This window comes from Temnothorax nylanderi, unplaced genomic scaffold, assembly GCF_030848795.1.
Source record: "Temnothorax nylanderi isolate EJ_2023f unplaced genomic scaffold, tnyl_v1.0 TNYL_tig0369_pilon, whole genome shotgun sequence".
Lineage (NCBI taxonomy): Eukaryota > Metazoa > Arthropoda > Insecta > Hymenoptera > Formicidae > Temnothorax > Temnothorax nylanderi.
Genome location: NW_027249431.1, coordinates 130,112 through 150,522, shown reverse-complemented (window position 1 = coordinate 150,522; position 20,411 = coordinate 130,112). Strand labels below are relative to the sequence as shown.

The following is a 20,411-nucleotide window of genomic DNA, read 5'->3' as shown; positions in this document are numbered from 1 at the left end:
GCCCAGCCCAAACCCCTGAATCGAATTTTCACCAAAAATATGAAATAGGAGTAGAATTTTCCGGGGAGTGCCACTATGTGTATAGTTTTTCGTTACCGATTTCCTGGAAACCGGTTTTTTTAATTCTTCTAATTTTTCGAGAAATAATTGACCGAATCTCAAACCCCTGAACCGAATTTTTACCATAAGTATATGAAATAGGGGTAGAATTTTCCGGGGAGTGCCACTATGTGTATAGTTTTTTGTTATCGATTTTCTGGAAACCGGTTTTTCTAATTTTTCTAATTTTTCGGGAAATAATTGACCGAATCTCAAAGAATTATAGATTAAACAGGGGTAGAATTTTCCGGGGAGTGCTATAAAGTGTATAATTTTTTGTTACCGATCTTTTTGGAAGCCGGTACCGAAATTTTTTCAATTTTTCGGGAATTAATTGACCGAATCTTAAAGAATTGTATATGAAGTAGGGGTAGAATTTTCCGGGGAGCGCCATGATGTGTATAGTTTTTGTTACTGATTTTTTTGGAAACCGGTTTTTATAATTTTTCCAATTTTTTGGGAGGGGGAGGGAGGGGGAGAGAGGGGGAGAGAGGAAGAAAGAGGAGAGAGAGGGGGAGAGAGGGGGGGAAAGGGGGAGAGAGGGGGTGAAAGGGGGAGAGAAGGGGAGAGAGGGGGAGAGAGGGGGAGGGAGGGGGAGGGGGGGAGGGGGGAGGGGGGGGGGGGGAGGGGGAGGAGGAGGGGGAGGGGGAGGGGGAGAGAGAGAGAGAGAGAGAGAGAGAGAGAGAGAGAGAGAGAGAGAGAGAGAGAGAGAGAGAGAGAGAGAGAGAGAGAGAGAGAGAGAGAGAGAGAGAGAGAGAGAGAGAGAGAGAGAGGAGAGAGAGAGAGAGAGAGAGAGAGAGAGAGAGAGAGAGAGAGAGAGAGAGAGAGAGAGAGAGAGAGAGAGAGAGAGAGAGAGAGAGAGAGAGAGAGAGAGAGAGAGAGAGAATATTTGCGTGTCTTATTACATATGTCCTCCGGGGCGAAGCCCGGGTAACCAGCTAGTATATATATATATAGATGGCCACAGGAAATAACGGTTGCTCCAGTATTATTACCAAAGCCCCGACTATTGCCAATGCGACGCATGTCACCGGATATGGGAAACGCGCGCCACTACGATGGGGTGGTTAGTGATAAGAACACCCCGCCACGTTATCGCAGATGTAGATGTTTGTCGTTCATGAATCGTCGTAGAAGCTCTCGATCACCACAGCGCAGAATAAAAACTCGGTCGCGGAGAGAGAGAGAACTTATCAGGAAATCCTCGATATTGACGTACACCGTCGTTACACAAGATCCAGCTCGAGTAGTTCTCGATAATGTTTTTTTTTTGTTTTCTTATAGAAGAAACTGCTTTCATAAAAAAAAAATTTTGGAGTTGCCGCTGCTAATGTGTTCAAAATGTTTTAAAACGTCAAAAAATTGCATGTTTAAAAAGTGTCTGTGTGTGTGTGTGTGTGTGTGTGTGTGTGTGTGTGTGTGTGTGTGTGTATGTATGTGCGTGTATGTACAGATTTGATGTCCGTGGTTGCTCTAACTTCTGTAATAAAATGTAAAATGATGCATTTTTTTTAAACGATAGGGCATCATTTAAGGAAGGATGAGATTGTATTTGGTGATAATTGGTAAAGAGTTTTTTTTTTAATTTTTAAATTTTTTGAGAAATGTCTATTTTCGTTGTAACTTCCGCAAATTTTGAGATATTGAGATGCATTTTTTTTAAATAATAGAGTATCATGTAAAGGAGATTAGGGTTGAATTTAGTGAAGATCGGTAAAGGGGTTATTTAAAAAATTATTTTGAATTTTTTGAGAAATGTTTATTTTCGCTGTAACTTCCGCAAATTTTGAGATATTGGTCTGTTTCAAATTCCATATATAACTCATTAAGATTTGGTTGATTAGATCTAATTTTGTAAAATTTTTATGTTTGTACGCATTCTCTGATATTTAAAAATTTGTATCTTATGAAGTAATGAACCAAATCTCTCTTAATGAATTATATATGAAATAGGGGTAGAAGAGACTAAATTAAATATAATTAATTACAGTGTATTGATACTATACGATAATCTTTCATTAGTAAATGTTCAAAGAACGTTCTTTTCTATTTTCCGATAGATAAATTTTTATTAAAAAAAAAAATGGCGCAAATTAGAAATTTGCACGTTGCTTTCTCATCATTTCAAAGAGAGGAAATTAGAAATTAGTACATTGCTTAATCAACATTTAAAGACGCACACACATAAGCTTCCTTTATGAGGAATCTAAAATAATAAATAGTAATTGCATTAAATAAAATACAATAAGAGGAACTTTGTGTGTGTCTTTAAATGTTGATTAAGCAATATGCTAATTTCTAATTTGTACCATTTTTTTTATTATATTGTATATATAAAATATTGTACTAGATATGATCATTGTTGTATTAGTTGTTCCACTGTACTGGAAAAGTAATGTGTAGCAATTAAGTCTTAAGCTACAACTACATCTATCGTAATGTTCACCGTAAGCGATCGTAACGCTCATCGTAATCGCTATCGTAAGCTCATCGTATGAGTTGATTCAGCTTGAACTCTTTACGTAACTTGTCAGCTTTCTCGACGTGTGAAAAAAAATGTGTTAATAGATATATTATACATAGATATACGGTTTATATACGACGGCTTCATTGCTTACGACCACGATCAAAGCGTTACGATAGATGAGTTGTAGCTTTAATAATGATAAGGTCCACCAATGGCGATCATGAACTCATTTATATACATATATATTATAAAAGCTTCACGTTTCGTCAGAGTACACTTTTGAAATATATTAATTTCGCAACATGTATCGATGGTTTTTCGTAATTAATACTTCCATTTTTTAAATAAATTATTTATAATATTTACGTCATTCACAACTTTATTTATAATATAAATGAAAAATGTAGAATGAATTAATGTAACTTTAAAAAAATTGATATTAACTGTATTTTTTCTAAGTTTTCTTAATTTAATGTGCTAAAAGGGATCATGAAATTTAATTTTTAAGTAATAATATGTATAATTAATGCTATAATTTATAATTATTTCAATAATAATATAATTATAACTATAATAAAATTATAAAGAAATTTATTTGTTGTGTACAATTGTTACATTTTTTTTACAATCAAGGTTTTATAAAATAAAGAGAAGAAGCAGAAAAGAAATAAAACTTAAAAAAATTAATTTTGATCGAGAAGTAGATGTGTCTTGAGTCGATATGTATCGCGCTGTCGATATGTATTATTACTATCACTTTTCCGCGCGAGAGTGGTTGGTTCATTAAGATGTCGGCGAGTTCGATAAATAAAGAAATAAAGAAAAACAAAGAAATAAAGAAGAATAAGTAAATAAATAAATAAATAGATAAATATAAATAAAAACAAAATATTAGAGATAGTAAAAATAAAAAAAAGGATGGCGGTAGAAAAGATTAAATAAAGAATGGAAGAAGAGATAGTGAAGAAAAAGGGAGAGCGGGAGAAGGAAAAGCAAAGGAGGTATAGTGGGATAAAGAATGTGAAGAGTAAGGTGGAAAAAAGAAATATGGGAAAGAAAGACGAATATGTAATAGATTATCTTTCGATAAATAAAGAAAAAAAATAAGAAAATTAATAACAAAGAACGAGTATGTGATAGATTATCTTTCAATAAATAAAATAAAAAAATAAAGAAAATTAGAGGTAGTGGTGGAAATATTGAAAAAATGGAAGAAGAGATAATTAGTGAAGAAAAAGGAAGAATGGGAGAAGTAAAAGCAGAGGGGATAACAAATGTGAAGTGTAAGAAAAAAAAAGAAAAATAAGAGCCGAGGAAGCGAAGTGTGATAAGTCTTATGCGAGAAGTAAAAAGAAAGAAGAAAACAAAATATGGGAGAGATGTGTGAAGTGAGCGGAGAGAAAAAAAGAAACAAGTGGTGGCGAATGGACATTGGCACAGTGGATGAGAAAGGGAATACATTTTAACGGAGAGAAATGGTGATGTGGGACGAGTGTTTTAAGGTGAATGGAACGGAAAAAGTTTGGACGTGAAAGCGCGCGCGTCAGCGCGCGCTGCGTGCTAGTCTATAATGAAAAAAGTCATGGAGACGCGAGAAGTTGTTGTTTGGAGTCGAATATATCGCACGTAGTGTTGCCGCTTTTCCGCGTGCGTGATTGGCCGGTCGAAGCCGGGCGATCGCGAGTCGGGAGATTCGTGCGAGCTTCGTGCGTGTGTGTCGTGATGTGACAGCTCGCGTCGTGTCATTAAGAGGTTAATATATTATGCTGACAAACATGGACATTGTAATTTTGTATTTAAAAAGGAAAAGGAAGTTTCTGAGAAATATACATTTGTTACATATGTCAAAATCCATATCGACTACGGCCGTCTCTAAGAAATATTATCACGATCAGAACTGTGGATTAAGGAAGGAAAATTGTCAAGGTAATTTATTTATTAATATATTTACATTTATTATATTTAGATTGTACGTGTGGTTATAATTATTTATATATAGTAATTTGTTTATACGTTATTTATTGTTTTATATAAATGTGATGACTTATTACAGAGAGCGAAGGGGTGATGATGATGATTAACGGCGAACTGGTAAAAGTAGAACAACTTCGGAGAAAAGAAAATAATAAATTGCACATGTGGTTTTATGGAAGAGGACGGTTTAATGATCTCTGTCTCTGCTGGCAACATGGACATTGTAATTTTATTGAAAAGGAAAGGAAAAGGATGTTCCTGAGAAATACATTTGTTACATATGTCAAAATCCATATCGACTACGGCCGTCTAAGAAATATTATCACGATCAGGACTGGATTAAGGAAGGAAAATTGTCAAGGTAATTTATTTATTAATATATTTACATTTATATTTAGATTGTGCGTGTGGTTATAATTATTTAATATATAGTAATCTGTTTATATGTTATTTATTGTTTTATATAAATGTGATGACTTATTACAGAAAGCGAAGGGGTGATGATGATAATTAACGGCGAACTGGTAAAAGTAGAACAACTTCGGAGAGAAGAAATAATAAATTGTACATGTGGTTTTATGGTAGAGGACGGTTTAATGATCTCTGTCTCTGCTGGCAACATGGACATTGTAATTTTATTGAAAAGGAAAAGGATGTTCCGGAGAAATACATTTGTTACATATGTCAAAATCTATATCGACTACGGCTGTCTAAGAAATATTATCACGATCAGGACTGGATTAAGGAAGGAAAATTGTCAAGGTAATTTATTTATTAATATATTTACATTTATATTTAGATTGTGCGTGTGGTTATAATTATTTACATATAGTAATCTGTTTATATGTTATTTATTATATTTTATATAAATGTGATGACTTATTACAGAGAGCAAAGGGATGATAATGATTAACGGCGAACTGGTAAAAGTAGAACAACTTCGGAGAGCATAAATAATAAATTGCACATGTGGTTTTATGGAAGAGGACAGTTTAATGATCTCTGTCTCTGCTGGCAACATGGATATTGTAATTTTATTGAAAAGGAAAAGGATGTTCCTGAGAAATTTGTTACATACATATGTTAAAATCCATATCGACTACGGCCGTCTAAGAAATATTATCACGATCAGGATTGGATTAAGGAAGGAAAATTGTCAAGGTAATTTATTTATTAATATATTTACATTTATCTTTAGATTGTGCGTGTGGTTATATTTATTTATGTCACACGTGCGTGGAAAGTGGCCCATTACGCACGCGACGCGCGCGTGATAGGCCACTTTCCACGCACTTGCAACATAAAATAGGGTATGCAACACGTGCGTGAAGTTGAAAATTCCCGAGTGTGGTGACCGTACTCGCCTTCGGCTCGTGCGTCAACTCCGCACCCGTAAATTTTCATCTTTCAGCACTTGTTGCACAAATAACTATTATATATAGTATAATCTGTTTATTTATTTATTTATTTTTTAATTTGCAGATAGTATGTAAATGAATTTATTATATTATAGTAATAAAAAATAAATTTGATTACAGTATATTTTATATTACAATGTAACAGGTGGTTACTTCGTACATGGACAATATATCGCTGTGTTCTAAAAAAAAAAACTAAGCCACCAATGGTGATAGTGACTCTAAACGTCAGGATGTCTTTGAATGCAAAATTGCAGAATGAAGTAGTAGTGGTTGCTGTTAATTAATCAGAAGTACAATGTCGATAAGTAATGTCGATAGTACAATGTCGATAAGAAAGCATCAAAACCGCCTTATGATTTCAATTTTACTGTCAGTTTGCTTTTGCGTTGCATTATTTATTAATCGTTTCTTTCATTTTCTTTATTAATTAAATTAATATTTTAAAATGTCAGTATTTTTTTATTCTGTAATTTAGAAACAGAAAAAAAATTTTTAGTTGGCTTAGATAACAAGACACTCATTATTTTATCTTTAAAATACTCTTTGCTGATATTATATTTTTCCATTCGTCTGCCAAGACATTGACAATGTCTTAATGAAGGCTGTGTAATTAATTTGTAATAATTTTTACAGTTGTCACACATCCACGAGATACTCCGTGGCCGCGGCAAATTCGTGATGCTTTCCTGAAAGTTCCGAATACTGAAGTAATAAAATGCGAAATTGAAAGCGAGTTACTCGAAGAGTTGTTAACTTTAATGCGGAAAGCGGATCCCGATTTAATAATAGGCTACGACTGTGCATTTCAGCTTGATGTTTTGATGCAGAGAATGTTTACATTAAAAGTATCCAATTGGAACAGAATGGGAAGATTAAAATCAATAACTACTCCCCTACTTCGGGTAAAATACATAATTCTTTAAATAAATTAAAGTTAAGGCTCCTGGATAATCATCGCAACCATATTGAATTCTTGCTATTGAAGCGAGAAATAACACTATTTTGTCTTGCGTTTGATTCCGAAATAAAGACATTTTCAATAAAAAAAAATCATTATAGATCGTTTTAGAACACTTCTAAAATTGACCGGGGGCTATTCTTTTCTCTCGACAATAAACAAACAGTCATAAAACAAAGCCGAAAAACAAGTCGTTTGACAACTATCGAAAAGAGTGGAGAATGTTCCTTCCACATATGTATTTCTTGCAAATTTTACTTCTCGGTCAATTTTACGAGTTTCACGAATACGTTAAACGTTACAGCACAAGTACAGAGCGAATAATAAAGAAAATAATCGCAAGACAAAATAAGGTTGTCAACATGTCACAAAGGACAGAATTCTCCATTGGAGAGAGTTCTTATTTTTACCGTGATGGTACGTCGCCACTGTCAACGCGGAGTTTTCGGCTCAGGGACCAGGAGCCTTAAGATAGTAAAATTAGCATGGTATATTTATGTAAAATATTAAAATTATAAATCTAATAGTAAAGACTCATAAGACTATAAATCAATCAAAGAAAGATGGAGCATGGAGCCGTAACAAGGTGTTGGTGTTCATATATTCTATAATTCCGTAAAGAATTAACGAATTGTGTAATGTACACACTGTACATATACATATATTCCAATTTAATAAACTGCGCGCCGCAAATTTGTCGGATTTGAAACACAGCTATCTTGGAAAATTAATACCCTTCCCTACCCCGGAATTAAATCTAAACGATTTAATTGTTTATAAAACGTAAAGAATTTATTTCGAAAAATATTACCTCAGCCAGGATTCGAACCTGGAACCTCCCTCATTCCGTGTAGGGCGTCGTACCAATTCGACTACCAAGGCTTATGGTAATATTTATCGCAATAACCGGTCATTAACTTGAAAAACGCATGTCTAGCCCGCGTATATATAAATCTAATAGTAAAGGCTCATAAGACTATAAATCAATCAAAGAAAGATGGAGCATGGAGTATTAAAATTATGTTTATATAACTGGCATGTAAATAAGATAATTTCTTTAACATAAAATAATACATGTAATATTTATACAGGGGAAAATAATCCTTAATCAAGGATTTGTTGGTCGTCCAATTTACATGATATACAAGTTTCGGTGAAGGAATTGAACTTAAAAGTCAGAAGTTATGATCTGCAATCACTATGCAGTGCAGTAAGTCATACGATACTCGTAATATTGGTATTATATTGTTCATCCGACCAAACAACTTAATTTTGATAAATATTTAGGTATTAAAGATGAAGAAACACGAATGTAAAGAGATTACGCCAGCGGAAACTCCATCGTTCTTCAATACAGCTGACAAAGTGCTAAATCTAATGCATGTGACGTTAAAAGAAGCAAAATACATTATGACTATAGTGATGGATCTCAATGTTATATCGATCGCGCTTCAAATCATTTGTTTAACAGGTACATTTCATTATATTTCTCATTTTACTTATAAAATATAATAATGCAATTATAATTAAATTTTGCGAATTGAATGAATACCTATAGATAACATTTTATCAAGGACGCTATTAGGCGGAAGAGCGGAGAGAAACGAATATCTGTTGTTACATGCTTTTAATTTGAAAGATTACATAACGCTGGATAAGAAAATTGAAAAGAAAGGGCGAGGCGATGGTGAGATCTCAATATATTTTTATATATTGTCGTTATTACGAAACTAGATATATGTCAGATGGCTCGCGTAGGAAAAAAGTGTTGAATGTAAGCGTTGTCGTATCCTTTCTTTATCGCAGTCGTGCTGAAACGGGACAGGTTAACAATACACGTACTTGTGCGTACTTTTACTATACACGCTCTTTAGTTTATTTCCGTATATCGACATGTAACAATAGGTCGACTTGCACGTGAGGCAGCGAAACCAGAACTGAACTTAAGTAATAGTAATAGAAAGAAAACTCGACTCTCAGAATGCAAAAATCCCGGCCATAGAATACAATATAATCTAGTGACAAAATTGCCATTGCCGGTAACTAAGAACGCGACGCTAGCGCCACATATCGGTGTGATTGCCATATCCAACACTCCTCCTCAATCACACAAGACCGCAATCCTCTCGTAATGTCTTGAACCGATGTGCTGGTAGTGGCTTGGTGAGTAGATCCGCCAACATAGCCTCTGTTGGACAATACTTGCATTGCACGTCCCCTTTGCTGACGAAGTCCTTCACAAAATGATACCTAGTATCGATATGTTTAGTGCGGTTTGACAGCTTCTCTTCCTCAATAAGTTTGAGACAGCTCTGGTTGTCCTCGTATATAATGATTGCTCCGCCAACTGGATGCTTCACGTCATCTAGAATTCGATGCAACCATAAAGCCTCCTGACAAGCGCTGGACAGAGCAACGAATTCCGCCTCGGTAGTTGATAGCGTCACACACGTCTGCTTCCGACATGCCCAGCTCACGACTCCACCATTGACCAGAAATATGTAGCCACTGTTTGATTTCCGGTCTGCCTTGCTTTCAGCCCAATTCGCATCTGCGTAGCCGAAAACAAACTCCTTGTTTGCTGCCTTGCCCAACGTCAGCTTCAATTTTGAACTGCCAATCAGATATTTCACAACTCGCTTCAACTCGTTCCAGTCACGTTGTGTTGGTCTACTGACCTTTTGTGCCAAGATCGACACACTCGCTGATATGTCCGGTCGAGTGCACACCGAAATGTAGAGCAGGCACCCGATCAGACGTTGATAGTTTGCGTTGTTGAGCAAAACCTCCGTTTCGTCCTTTGTTTTATCGTAGTTCGGGTCGATTGGCACGTTTGATGCCTTGGCTTTATTCAACCCAAACAATGATGCTACATGATGAATGTAGTTCGTCTGACAGATTTGATAATATCCATCCTGATTCTTGTCGATCTCCAATCCCAAATAGTACCGGATCTCGCCAAGGTCCTGCATCTCGAATTCTGAAAAGAGTGCTTTCTTCACAGATTCGATTATTCGAAGCTCCTTACTAGCAATGACCAAATCATCCACATAAATGAGTATAAAGCACCACTCGTCGCTCAGCTTTGCTGAATACAAGCATGGATCCGCATTGCCCTGAATGAACCCGAGCTTCTCCAGTGCGTCATGAATCGCCTCATTCCACGATCTCGCTGCCTGCTTGAGTCCATATATACTTCTCTTGAGTAAGCAGACAAGATCCAACATGCCCTCTTGCTCATATCCTGGCGGTTGTTTCATAAAAATCTTTTCTTTCAGTCTTCCATTGAGAAAGGCCGTTTTTGCATCCCAGTGGAACACCAGCATGCCCTGTTCCGCTGCAATGATCAAGAGAATCCGGAATGTTGTCTGCTTCACCACGGGAGCGAACACCTGATCGTAGTCTGTCCCATATTTTTATGAAAATCCTTGGGCGACTAACCGCGCCTTAAAACACTTGATGCTCCCATCCGCATTCGTCTTCAACTTAAAAATCCACTTGCATCCTATCGGCTCTCGGTCGCTTGGTAGCTCGCACAGCTCCCAGGTCCCATTCTTCATCAGCGAGTCCATCTCGCTATCCATGGCCTTGATCCATTCGCCCTTCTGTTCGCTAGCCATGACCTCGGCCAACGTCTTTGGTTCTGCTACTTGTGGGTTTACCGCATTGATTTCTTCAATAAAGCGACGAGGAGGTATGCCCTTATTTACGCGCTGTGAGACGCGTACCTGTTGTTGCTGCTCTGCTTCGCCTTCCTCATCATCCGATTGTTCTGTATGCCCATCCGCTGATTCGTACTCCGAATCACTGCTCCACTCACGAATATCGTTCCATTCCTCCTGAATGAATACTGGTTCTGGATCTCGCTCGTTTAAGTTGATCTCGATACTGGCTGATTTATCTTCTGGAATTATTTGCCCTCCGGATAAATCGATGTCAACCCTTGATGCTGAATACATTTTGCTAGTAAAGCGCACGTCCCGACTGATGACCATCTTCCTTTTAAGTGGATCATAGCACCTGTATGCCTTAGAGTGCTCGTCGTAACCAAGGAAGATCATTGGTGCTGCCACGTTGTCCAATTTGCGTCGCTTCTCTGAGGGTATATGAACAAAACATTTAATTCCAAAAATTGTAAGGTGTTTCGTACCTGGCTTGCTTCCTGTCCACAATTCATGCGGTGTTCTGTCAATTGCCCGGGAAGGTGAACGATTCTGGAGATAATTAGCTGTGTTCACCGCTTCTGCCCAAAAACTGTATGGCAGCCCGGCCTCAAGAAGCATGCATCTCGCCATCTCGATAAGCGTCCGGTTTTTCCGTTCCGCCACACCATTTTGTTGTGGTGTGTACGGCGCTGTATACTGCATTCGGATTCCTTCGCTTTTCAGCATTCTGATGACCTGATTCCCGACGTACTCTCCTCCTCGATCCGACCTGATCACTTTAGGTTTACGTCCAAACATGGTCTTCACCATTTCTATATATTCCTTCAGCTTGATTTCAACCTCTGACTTCTGTTTAATCAAGTAAATTACTGTATACCTGGTAAAGTCATCGATAAATGTGAGCACGTAACGCATCCCACTTGGTGATACTGTCTGCATGGGTCCGCAAACGTCTGTATGGATGAGATCGAGCGGCGCTGTCGATTTGCTTAATGATTGTTTCGGGAATTTCATGCGTGTCAGTTTACCTTGAGCACACACTTCACAAAATGTCTTAATGTCACAGTTTTCAATTGTCATGTCATTGGTCAGTTCTTTCGAGCACATTAACTTCACTGCTTCTGGATCACGGTGGCCAAAAACTCGATGCCAATAGTGGATACACTTCGATTTGTGTTCACTCACCATACATGCCTTTATTGATTCACGTAACCGGAATAAATTTAAATGTTCGTCCGCAATCCCGATCCTTTTGTCTTTATACGAGATTTCACACGCACCCGGCTTGAAATTTACTGTATAACCATTGTCTAAAAGTTTCTTTACCGACAGTAAGTTTCCGTTGATATCCGGAGCGTACATCACTTCCGAGACTGTACCCCGCGATTCAACGCCATCTTCATTCACAAATCGAATCACGCATGTCCCTTTACCTTTTACGCTCACTTTTTCACCGTTCGCGACGTTGAGATTATTGCGCACTGTCTCATCAAGCGACACAAAGTACTGTTTATCGCTCGCTATATGGCACGTGGCCCCCGAATCAATAACCCAACCTGCATGACTGCCAGCCTTAACCATGAACAAGAATTCCTGATTTTGTTCTACTTTATTGAGCTTCTCCGGTTTCGGCGCCTTATTTGCTTTATCCTGCTTTTCCTTTGTCTGCGTTTCCTTACTCTGTTTTTCTTTCCAGGTTTTGTATCTCGTGCAGTCGCGCTTCATGTGCCCATTTTTCTTGCAGAAGAAACATGTTGTGCTTCTATTCGTCGTCTTCAATACCGCTTCACCGCTATCGCCGCCATGCGCTTTCTTTCGGCGATTGTATTCCGCAAGCAACTTTGACTTTACCAAGCTCAAAGTCAGGTCTGCCTCCGGCCTTGTTTCGAGCGCCGTGACAAGCGTGTCGTAGCTCCTTGGCAGGCTGCTTAATATCATTCCGACGATCCAGCTGTCCGAAAGCTCTTCACCGAGATCTGTTAATTTCTGAAACAGATCCGTCAGATTGGTCAGATGATCATCCATGTTGCCACTTTCTTCCATTTTACTACAGCAAATACGCCGAATCAGAGTCACTTTATTGCTCAGCGTGTCCTTTTCATGATACGCCTTGAGTGCGTGCCATGCTTCCTTCGCTGTCGTCGAGTTCCTTATATGGCACAATTGACTGTCGTCGACCAAAAGTCCAATCCATCCGCGCGCTTGATCGTCTCGCTGTTGCCATGCGGCAATCTGTTCTGCATTTCTGCCATCCGCCCCTGCCACTGGTTTGTCCTCACTCACTATGCTCCACAATTTTTCTTTCATGAGCAACATCTCCATCCTGTATTTCCACACGAAGTAATTTTCTCCGTTTAACTTCGCTATGGTTGTTTTCGTTACGTCCGCCATTTTTTGCCGTGTCGAGAAACACTTTATGCACGCACAAAATCTGGGCCCATAACCTGTTGAATGTAAGCGTTGTCGTATCCTTTCTTTATCGCAGTCGTGCTGAAACGGGACAGGTTAACAATACACGTACTTGTGCGTACTTTTACTATACACGCTCTTTAGTTTATTTCCGTATATCGACATGTAACAATAGGTCGACTTGCACGTGAGGCAGCGAAACCAGAACTGAACTTAAGTAATAGTAATAGAAAGAAAACTCGACTCTCAGAATGCAAAAATCCCGGCCATAGAATACAATATAATCTAGTGACAAAATCGCCATTGCCGGTAACTAAGAACGCGACGCTAGCGCCACATATCGGTGTGATTGCCATATCCAACAAAAAGCTGCGGCGTATGCTGGAGGCCTCGTACTTGATCCGAAGAAAGGTTTCTATGACAAGTTGGGACTGCTGATGAACTTCAATTTTTGGTATTATACAAGATGTATTAATCCGAGTATTATACAAGAGTACAATTTGTGTTTTACCATCGTGCCCGGTGCGGCGTATGCTGACGTCGAGGTAATTTTCTTATATGCAAACAATATCATGAAGTAAATATCTGGACTAAAACGTAATTTACACAGTGCAGCAATTAAATATTCTCGAGTTAAATCTGGAGTCAGGTATGATCCCGACGGAGATTCACAAATTAGTCAAAAGCAGATCAAGCAACTCATGAAAGCGCCGAATTTATTGCCGGAACAGAAAATGGATTACCATATCAGGCAAATGGCGTTGAACCTCACAGCCAATTCCATGTATGGATGCTTGGGGCCGATGCATTGTCGATTTTACGCTAAAGGTCTCGCCGCTCTGATAACAGGTAAGACGCGAAATATTGTATATTTAAAACGCCGATAACATGAAGCATAATATATTATATGACACCATAATTTTTTTTACATAGGGCTTTAGCCTAGGAGGAGGACGAGGATAAAACGAAGAGGAAGGAGCAATATAAAGAACGCAAAGAAAAAGAACGAGAAAAGAAACGTGATGAAGATGATGGCAAAGGAAAGTGGGAAATCGTTAAAGGCGGCGTGGCTATTCCCTTCGAGAAACCGAAAGATGTTCGTCAAGGACGTAGAAATTAATATTGGTGCGGTGTTGAAGAAACTTTCTGAGATAATTGTAGCTTTACTATACTAAGTTATAAAATAGATATGATTAATTGTTTTAAATTGATTATCAACATTTATTAAAAATCAGTTATCATGCAATTTAAAACAGTTTGTTTCTTCTTTCGGATATGACAACAACTAATCAGACGTGTCTTATGAATTTTGCAAAATCACATGGTGGTTGATGCAATATATCGACACTTAATAAAATAGCTATCATTTTATCTGAATATTCTTATGGCAGCCAAAAAACTGAGATATCCCCCAACTTGCTTGTTTTAGATACATTTATATTGATTGTAATTTGTGCATAATTCAAGAATAAAACATTTCTGTACATAAATTGGCAATTGGTACGATAAATCTTTCATTTAATATAAATAATGCGACATATTTTACTTTCTTGTAAAATTATAGGAATAGTACTTTTCCCTCCTCTCTTTCTCTCTACCTCTCTCGCTCACTTAATAATTACACGCGCGGGGGTATACTCAAGTAGTTAGATTGAATTATTTCAATTAAACTTGTTTAATAATTTTATATTTTAGTTGTTCACGTGTATCGAGAAGTGAGCGTTTCGATTCAAATATCTCGCGTCGTAGTGTTGTCGCTTTTTCGCGCGTTTGATTGGTCGGTCGAAGCCGGTGATCGCGAGGTACAGACTTAGTGCATACCTATTACTATAATACTACTTACAATTAGTTGAAATGTGGATATGTGAACAAATAAACTAGCTTTTATAAAATAGATATAATTAATTGTTTTAAATTGATTACCAACATTTATTAAAAATCAGTTATCAATTTAAAACAGTTGTTTCTTCTTCCGGATATGATAATAACTAATAGGACGTATCTCATGAATTTTGCAAAAACACATGGCGGTTGATGCAATATATCGACACCTAACAAAATAGCTGTCATTTTATCTGAATATTCTTATGGTAGCAAAAAAACTGAGATATTCTCTAACTTGCTTGTTTCCGATATATTTGTATTGATTGTAATTTGATCATAATTTAAAAATAAAACATTTCTGTACGTAAACTGGCAATTAGTACAATAAACCTTGAATTTCCTTTAATATAAACGATGCGATATATGAATACGATTATGACCTTATTTTGATCAAACTTAAGGCCATTGCACGTAACAAAGATTCAGCCATAATCGTAAGGTCGTAAAAAAATAAACCAATCATAATCGATTATTCTCCTTGCGTTTGAAGAATAATCGAGTGTGATTGGTCTATTTTCTTATGGCCTTACAATTATGACTAATGGCTTCTGCCCAAAGGACGCGGAAACGCTTGCTGCGCAGCAAGGAGCGACGCGGTAACCAAGCAACGTGTCACTTTTCTGTAAGAACCAAAAGTTTATTAGCTACCGTGTCGATCGCTTCTTGCCGCGCGGCAAGCGTTTCCGTGTTCTGTGGGCAGAAGCCATAAAAGTCTATCCAGACAAACTTGCATAGGTGCATAACCATATGCATAAAGAAACGGATTGGTCTATTTCCTTATGCACATGCATATGGACCAATCAATTCTCTTATGCTTATGTTTATGCGCTATGCAAGTTTGTCTGGATTGACCTTTAAACTTTGTTATGTGCAATAGCCTTTAAGGGCCCGGACACACAAGTTTTTCGTAACAGTAACAGAAAGTTTCGACCAATCGCGTTGTGCAGAAGTGTGTGCTCCCCGCTTCACACATAAAATCCCATAAAGACATAAAAGGTAATAAGCATAAGAAAATCGATCAATTTTAATCTAATATTTTCTTTTACTGGGATTACGGACAGCACAATACTTGATTGGGATTGGTCGATTTTCTTATACTTACATTTTACGTCTTTTCAGGATTTTATGTGTATAGGAAGTTTTAATAAAGATTTTTTAAGCCTCCCTTTTTTGCACTTTTTCAGCCAGTAAGCTAGGTGGACCTACACAATATTTATTAAGTTTTAGACAAATCGGTGAGGAAGCCACTTTTCTTCATAATTACCCGAAGATTTATTTAAATTATAAAATAGCGACTTTTCTCAAATAAAAATTACAAGAAAATGTTATCCTCAAATGATATCCAATTACGACAACAAGTAAGGAATTACACAGCCTAAAACCAAAGGAGAGTATACGAGACAATGCAATAAAAATTTATATGTAACAAAAACAGATGGAGTTATCCTGTATGGTTAAAATATTGCAAAAATATTGGAGATACTGATTGAAAAAGTGCAGAAAGAAGTAGAAAGATATATAATATTTGAAAGAGATTACATATTATTTTTTAATCATGTTAAATGAATAAAGCATTAAAAAAGTATAAAATAAAAAAAATTTTTAATAAAACCGACTTTAAAAAAGCTCTAAAAAGTAAGAAAAAATGTAAAGCTTTTTTTATTTTTAAAAATTTTTTCTTATTTTTTTTAGATAACTGTCAAGTCTTCCGATGGTCAAGATATTGTGTTGGAATCGTGTACGTTCTTTTGACAAAGAAGTTGCAACTATGTTTTTAAGCCATGTTAAAGAACACGGTCAAGCAACGTGAGTTGTATCTTGCATATTTAAGAATCTTAACACGTTGAAAAGATTACAGCATTTAAAGTAAATTTTTGTATAGCGTAGTGAGTGTGCAAAGCACAGAAAAATCTAAATCGTGACCTATATTAGCATTAAATACAGTAGAATTGATGCGAGTTGCAAGTACTAAGACAATTATATATAACGATGTCAGATGGTACGACGGCTTTTTTATTTTTTAAGTTAATGCTGATGAATGGAAAAGTCTATAAGCATATTGCGGACAGGATGATGCCTAATCAGGATATAGCCACGAAAAAGAAAGATATGCGCATGGCAGGGAAATTAGCTCTATTCACAGGCCTTGTAAGTATATTTAGTAACAACGAGGATTCTTTGAATTGAGCTCTGTCTTAAAATCGCATCAATTGAAGTGAATCCACTGCTCAGTGCTGAAATTATACGATTTTATCCGTCACAACGAATAGACCAAGAGGAATGCTTTTTCCAGTCGATGGTTTCGAATGTTGCTGACGTATCTATTTCGTTGCAAATGCATCATTATAAAATGATGATCGGTAGTAAATGAGGGATATGTGAATTAAAAAGATGTGTACATTAACTAAACAGTATCTTTGTATGATTACAAACTATCTTCATCTAATTTTTTAGTGACAATGTCCGAATAATTTGCGTTAGTATTTCTGTGTAAAAAAAATATGACGATTATATTACAGTATATCTGATGATTTTAACATAATTATAGAGGTAGGGTGTCTAAATTGTTATCGTTCCATCCAAATGTAGCTTTTATATTATTCGGATAGTATCGATATTTTATGCTGCTTATAAACAAGTAAAAAGTATTTTAAGACACTTGTATTGTTTCCAGAATATAAAAACTTGTGTTTAGATTACAGATATACGTTTTGGGTACTGGCGTATCTATTTCGTTGCAAATGTATCATTATGAAATGATGATGGGTAATAAATGAGAGATATGTGAATTAAAAATGTGTACATTACCTAACCCTTCATCTGATTTTTTAATTTTAGTAGTGACAATGTCCGAATAATTTTGCGTTAGTATTCCTGTGTAAAAAAATATGACGATTATACGATTATACTACAGTATATCTGAAAAATGTTAGAAAATGAAACAATTGTTTAAAGGTATCTTGTATATCATAGCATCTATTTGCTTCGCCTGTATGGAATGTTAATAACGCGTAAGATAATATAATCATTAAAGTAATATTTCTTAAATGTATATTTCATACTTAATTTTATTTCATAAATACTATCACATTTATTCCTATGAGTCGTTTTCATTTATTACGCTATTATGATTTTAACATAATTATAGAGGTAGGATGTGTAAATTATTACCGTTTCATCCAAATGTAGCTTTTATAGTATTATTTATATTTATTGTATCGATACCTTAAACTGTTTATAAAAAAGTAAAAAGTATTTTAAGACGAGAGAAAGATATAGAGATAGAAAAAGAAGAAAGAAGGAGAAGAGAAGAAACAATAAAGAGAAAGGTATAATATATTATAAAAATATTTATCATATTGCAAATATATTTAAATTTATATATTAGTTAACTTCTTTATATACACTACCGCTCATTAATTTCAATATACTACAGATTAGTTGATTTCTCTGTAAAGGATGAACATCATATAATACGTGTTTTGCACAGAAATGAATGCACTTGCTGTTATAAACATTTCACTTGCATGCATCGTATTTTTATGTAAATAATATATAAAAATGCAATGCATGCAAGTGTTGAAAATGTTTATAACAGCAAATGTATTATATATTATGAATTATATTATAGATTATATATTATTTTTTAATCATATTAAATGAATAAAGCACTAAAAAAGTATAAAATAAAAAAAAATTTTAATAGAACCGACTTCAAAAAAGCTCTAAAAAGTAAGAAAAAATGTAAAGCTCTCTTTACTTTTTAAATTTTTTCTTATTTTTTACAGTTTTTTGAAATCGGTTCTATCTTTTTTAAAGATTTTGAGCAATTTTTAAAATTTTAATTGTTTCTTCTATTTTTTAAAATATATTTATATATCAATTTTTATGTGACATAACAGTCATGTGTAAAATTTAATTTCATAATAAAAAATTAAATATAATTTATTTTTAACCGACTTCAAAAAGGAGGTTCTCAATTCGGCGAGTATGATGTATGTGGGTATGTCCACGATTTTTTCTGAAACTACTGGACGGATGCGGTTTTCACTGTAGAGCAATCCTTGCTCCGGAAAGTTGTAGTACATAAAATATCGCGTTAGAACATCAGGGTACGGAGCAGTATGGAAATATGCATACTTAATAATTACAAGCAAATAATAAATTATTATTTTTGATTCGTATCAACTGAATAACGCACTAAAGAAGTATGATGTAAAAAAAAATTTTTTTAAATAAAACCGGTTTCAAAAAAGCTCTAAAAAAATGAAAAAAATTAAAAAATAAAGAAGATTTAAAAGGTATGAAATAATACTTTTAAGAATTTCTTTCAATGTTTTAAAGTCGGCGCCAAATTAATAATATTTTTAAGTATTTCTTTTCAATTTTTGAAGTCGGCGCCAAATTAATAATTACTAAATCAATTTGGCGTCGACTTCAAAAAATTGAAAAGAATACTTATAGCGTTTTTCTTTGGCAGAACTGGAGCGTACTTGTAAGTGCGCACTAATTCTGCCAATGAAAAACGCTATTAAAATTATCATTAATTTGGCGCCGACTTCAAAAAATTGAAAGAAATTCTTAAAAGTATTATTTCATACTTTTGAAAGCTTCTTTATTTGTTAATTTTTTTCATTTTTTATTCTTTTTAGAGCTTTTTTTAAATTCCGTCCTATTTAAAAAAAAAATTTACGTTGAGTCATTGCGTGACAAGAAAAAGCAAATTTTTTTTTCTTTAAATTTTTAAACAATAATAGATATAACTGATGCTATAAATCATGATCACATCAACGATGAAGATAGCTACAGCGTGTTTTATGTAATATATGATTCTTTTATTCTTTATGATTAAGATATCATAAAGTTAAAAAAAATAGAAGGAAGAAAAAATAAAAAAAAGGAAAGAGGAGAGCCAAGAGGCAGAAAAAAGGAGAGAGAGGAAGAGGAAGAGGGGGAAAGAGAGAGAGAGAGAGAGAGAGAGAGAGAGAGAGAGAGAGAGAGAGAGAGAGAGAGAGAGAGGAGAAGGGGGGATAGAAAGAGAGAGAGGGAGGAAGGAAGGGAGGGAGGGATAGAGAGGGGTAGAGGGGGAGAGGGAGAGAGAAGGGAGAGAGGGAGAGAGAGAAAGAGAGAGAGAGAGAGAGAGAGAGAGAGAGAGAGAGAGAGAGAGAGAGAGAGAGAGAGAGAGAGAGAGAGAGAGAGAGAGAGAGAGAGAGAGAGAGAGAGAGAGAGAGAGAGAGAGAGAGAGAGAGAGAGAGAGAGAGAGAGAGAGAGAGAGAGAGAGAGAGAGAGAGAGAGAGAGAGAGAGAGAGAGAGAGAATTAGTGAGAATAAGAAAAAATGGCTGCAAAATGCGAAAAGAGACAGAATTAGGACGACAGGATATGAATTTAAGAGAATAGATGAGAATAAAATTGAATAATAGGACATGAACAAAAATCAGAGAGAATCAGAGAAGATAAAAAAGAATGGGAGAAATAAAGAGAAGACAATGAGCGAAAATGAAGCATTATGAGTGAGAACAAATAAGAATAAAAA

The 20,411-nt window shown here is 35.7% G+C and overlaps 1 protein-coding gene and 2 long non-coding RNA genes across 3 annotated transcripts; all 3 read left to right on the top strand.

Annotated features, from left to right (window-relative positions):
* Positions 1-4,326: 4,326 nt before the first annotated feature.
* On the top strand, positions 4,327-5,727 carry LOC139781855 (uncharacterized). Its single transcript, XM_071720746.1, has 4 exons — positions 4,327-4,492; positions 4,620-4,901; positions 5,027-5,302; positions 5,429-5,727. Exons 1-4 carry the CDS (start codon positions 4,330-4,332, stop codon positions 5,491-5,493), a joined length of 786 nt encoding a protein of 261 aa, XP_071576847.1. The 5' UTR covers positions 4,327-4,329; the 3' UTR covers positions 5,494-5,727.
* Positions 5,728-6,598: 871 nt separating this feature from the next.
* Positions 6,599-12,292, top strand: LOC139781867 (uncharacterized). The gene is made up of 4 exons (XR_011720715.1): positions 6,599-6,863; positions 8,011-8,129; positions 8,207-8,390; positions 8,478-12,292. It is a non-coding gene; the product is annotated as an uncharacterized lncRNA (long non-coding RNA).
* Positions 12,293-13,683: 1,391 nt separating this feature from the next.
* Positions 13,684-15,186, top strand: LOC139781866 (uncharacterized). The gene is made up of 2 exons (XR_011720714.1): positions 13,684-13,842; positions 13,927-15,186. It is a non-coding gene; the product is annotated as an uncharacterized lncRNA (long non-coding RNA).
* The last annotated feature ends 5,225 nt before the right edge of the window (positions 15,187-20,411 follow it).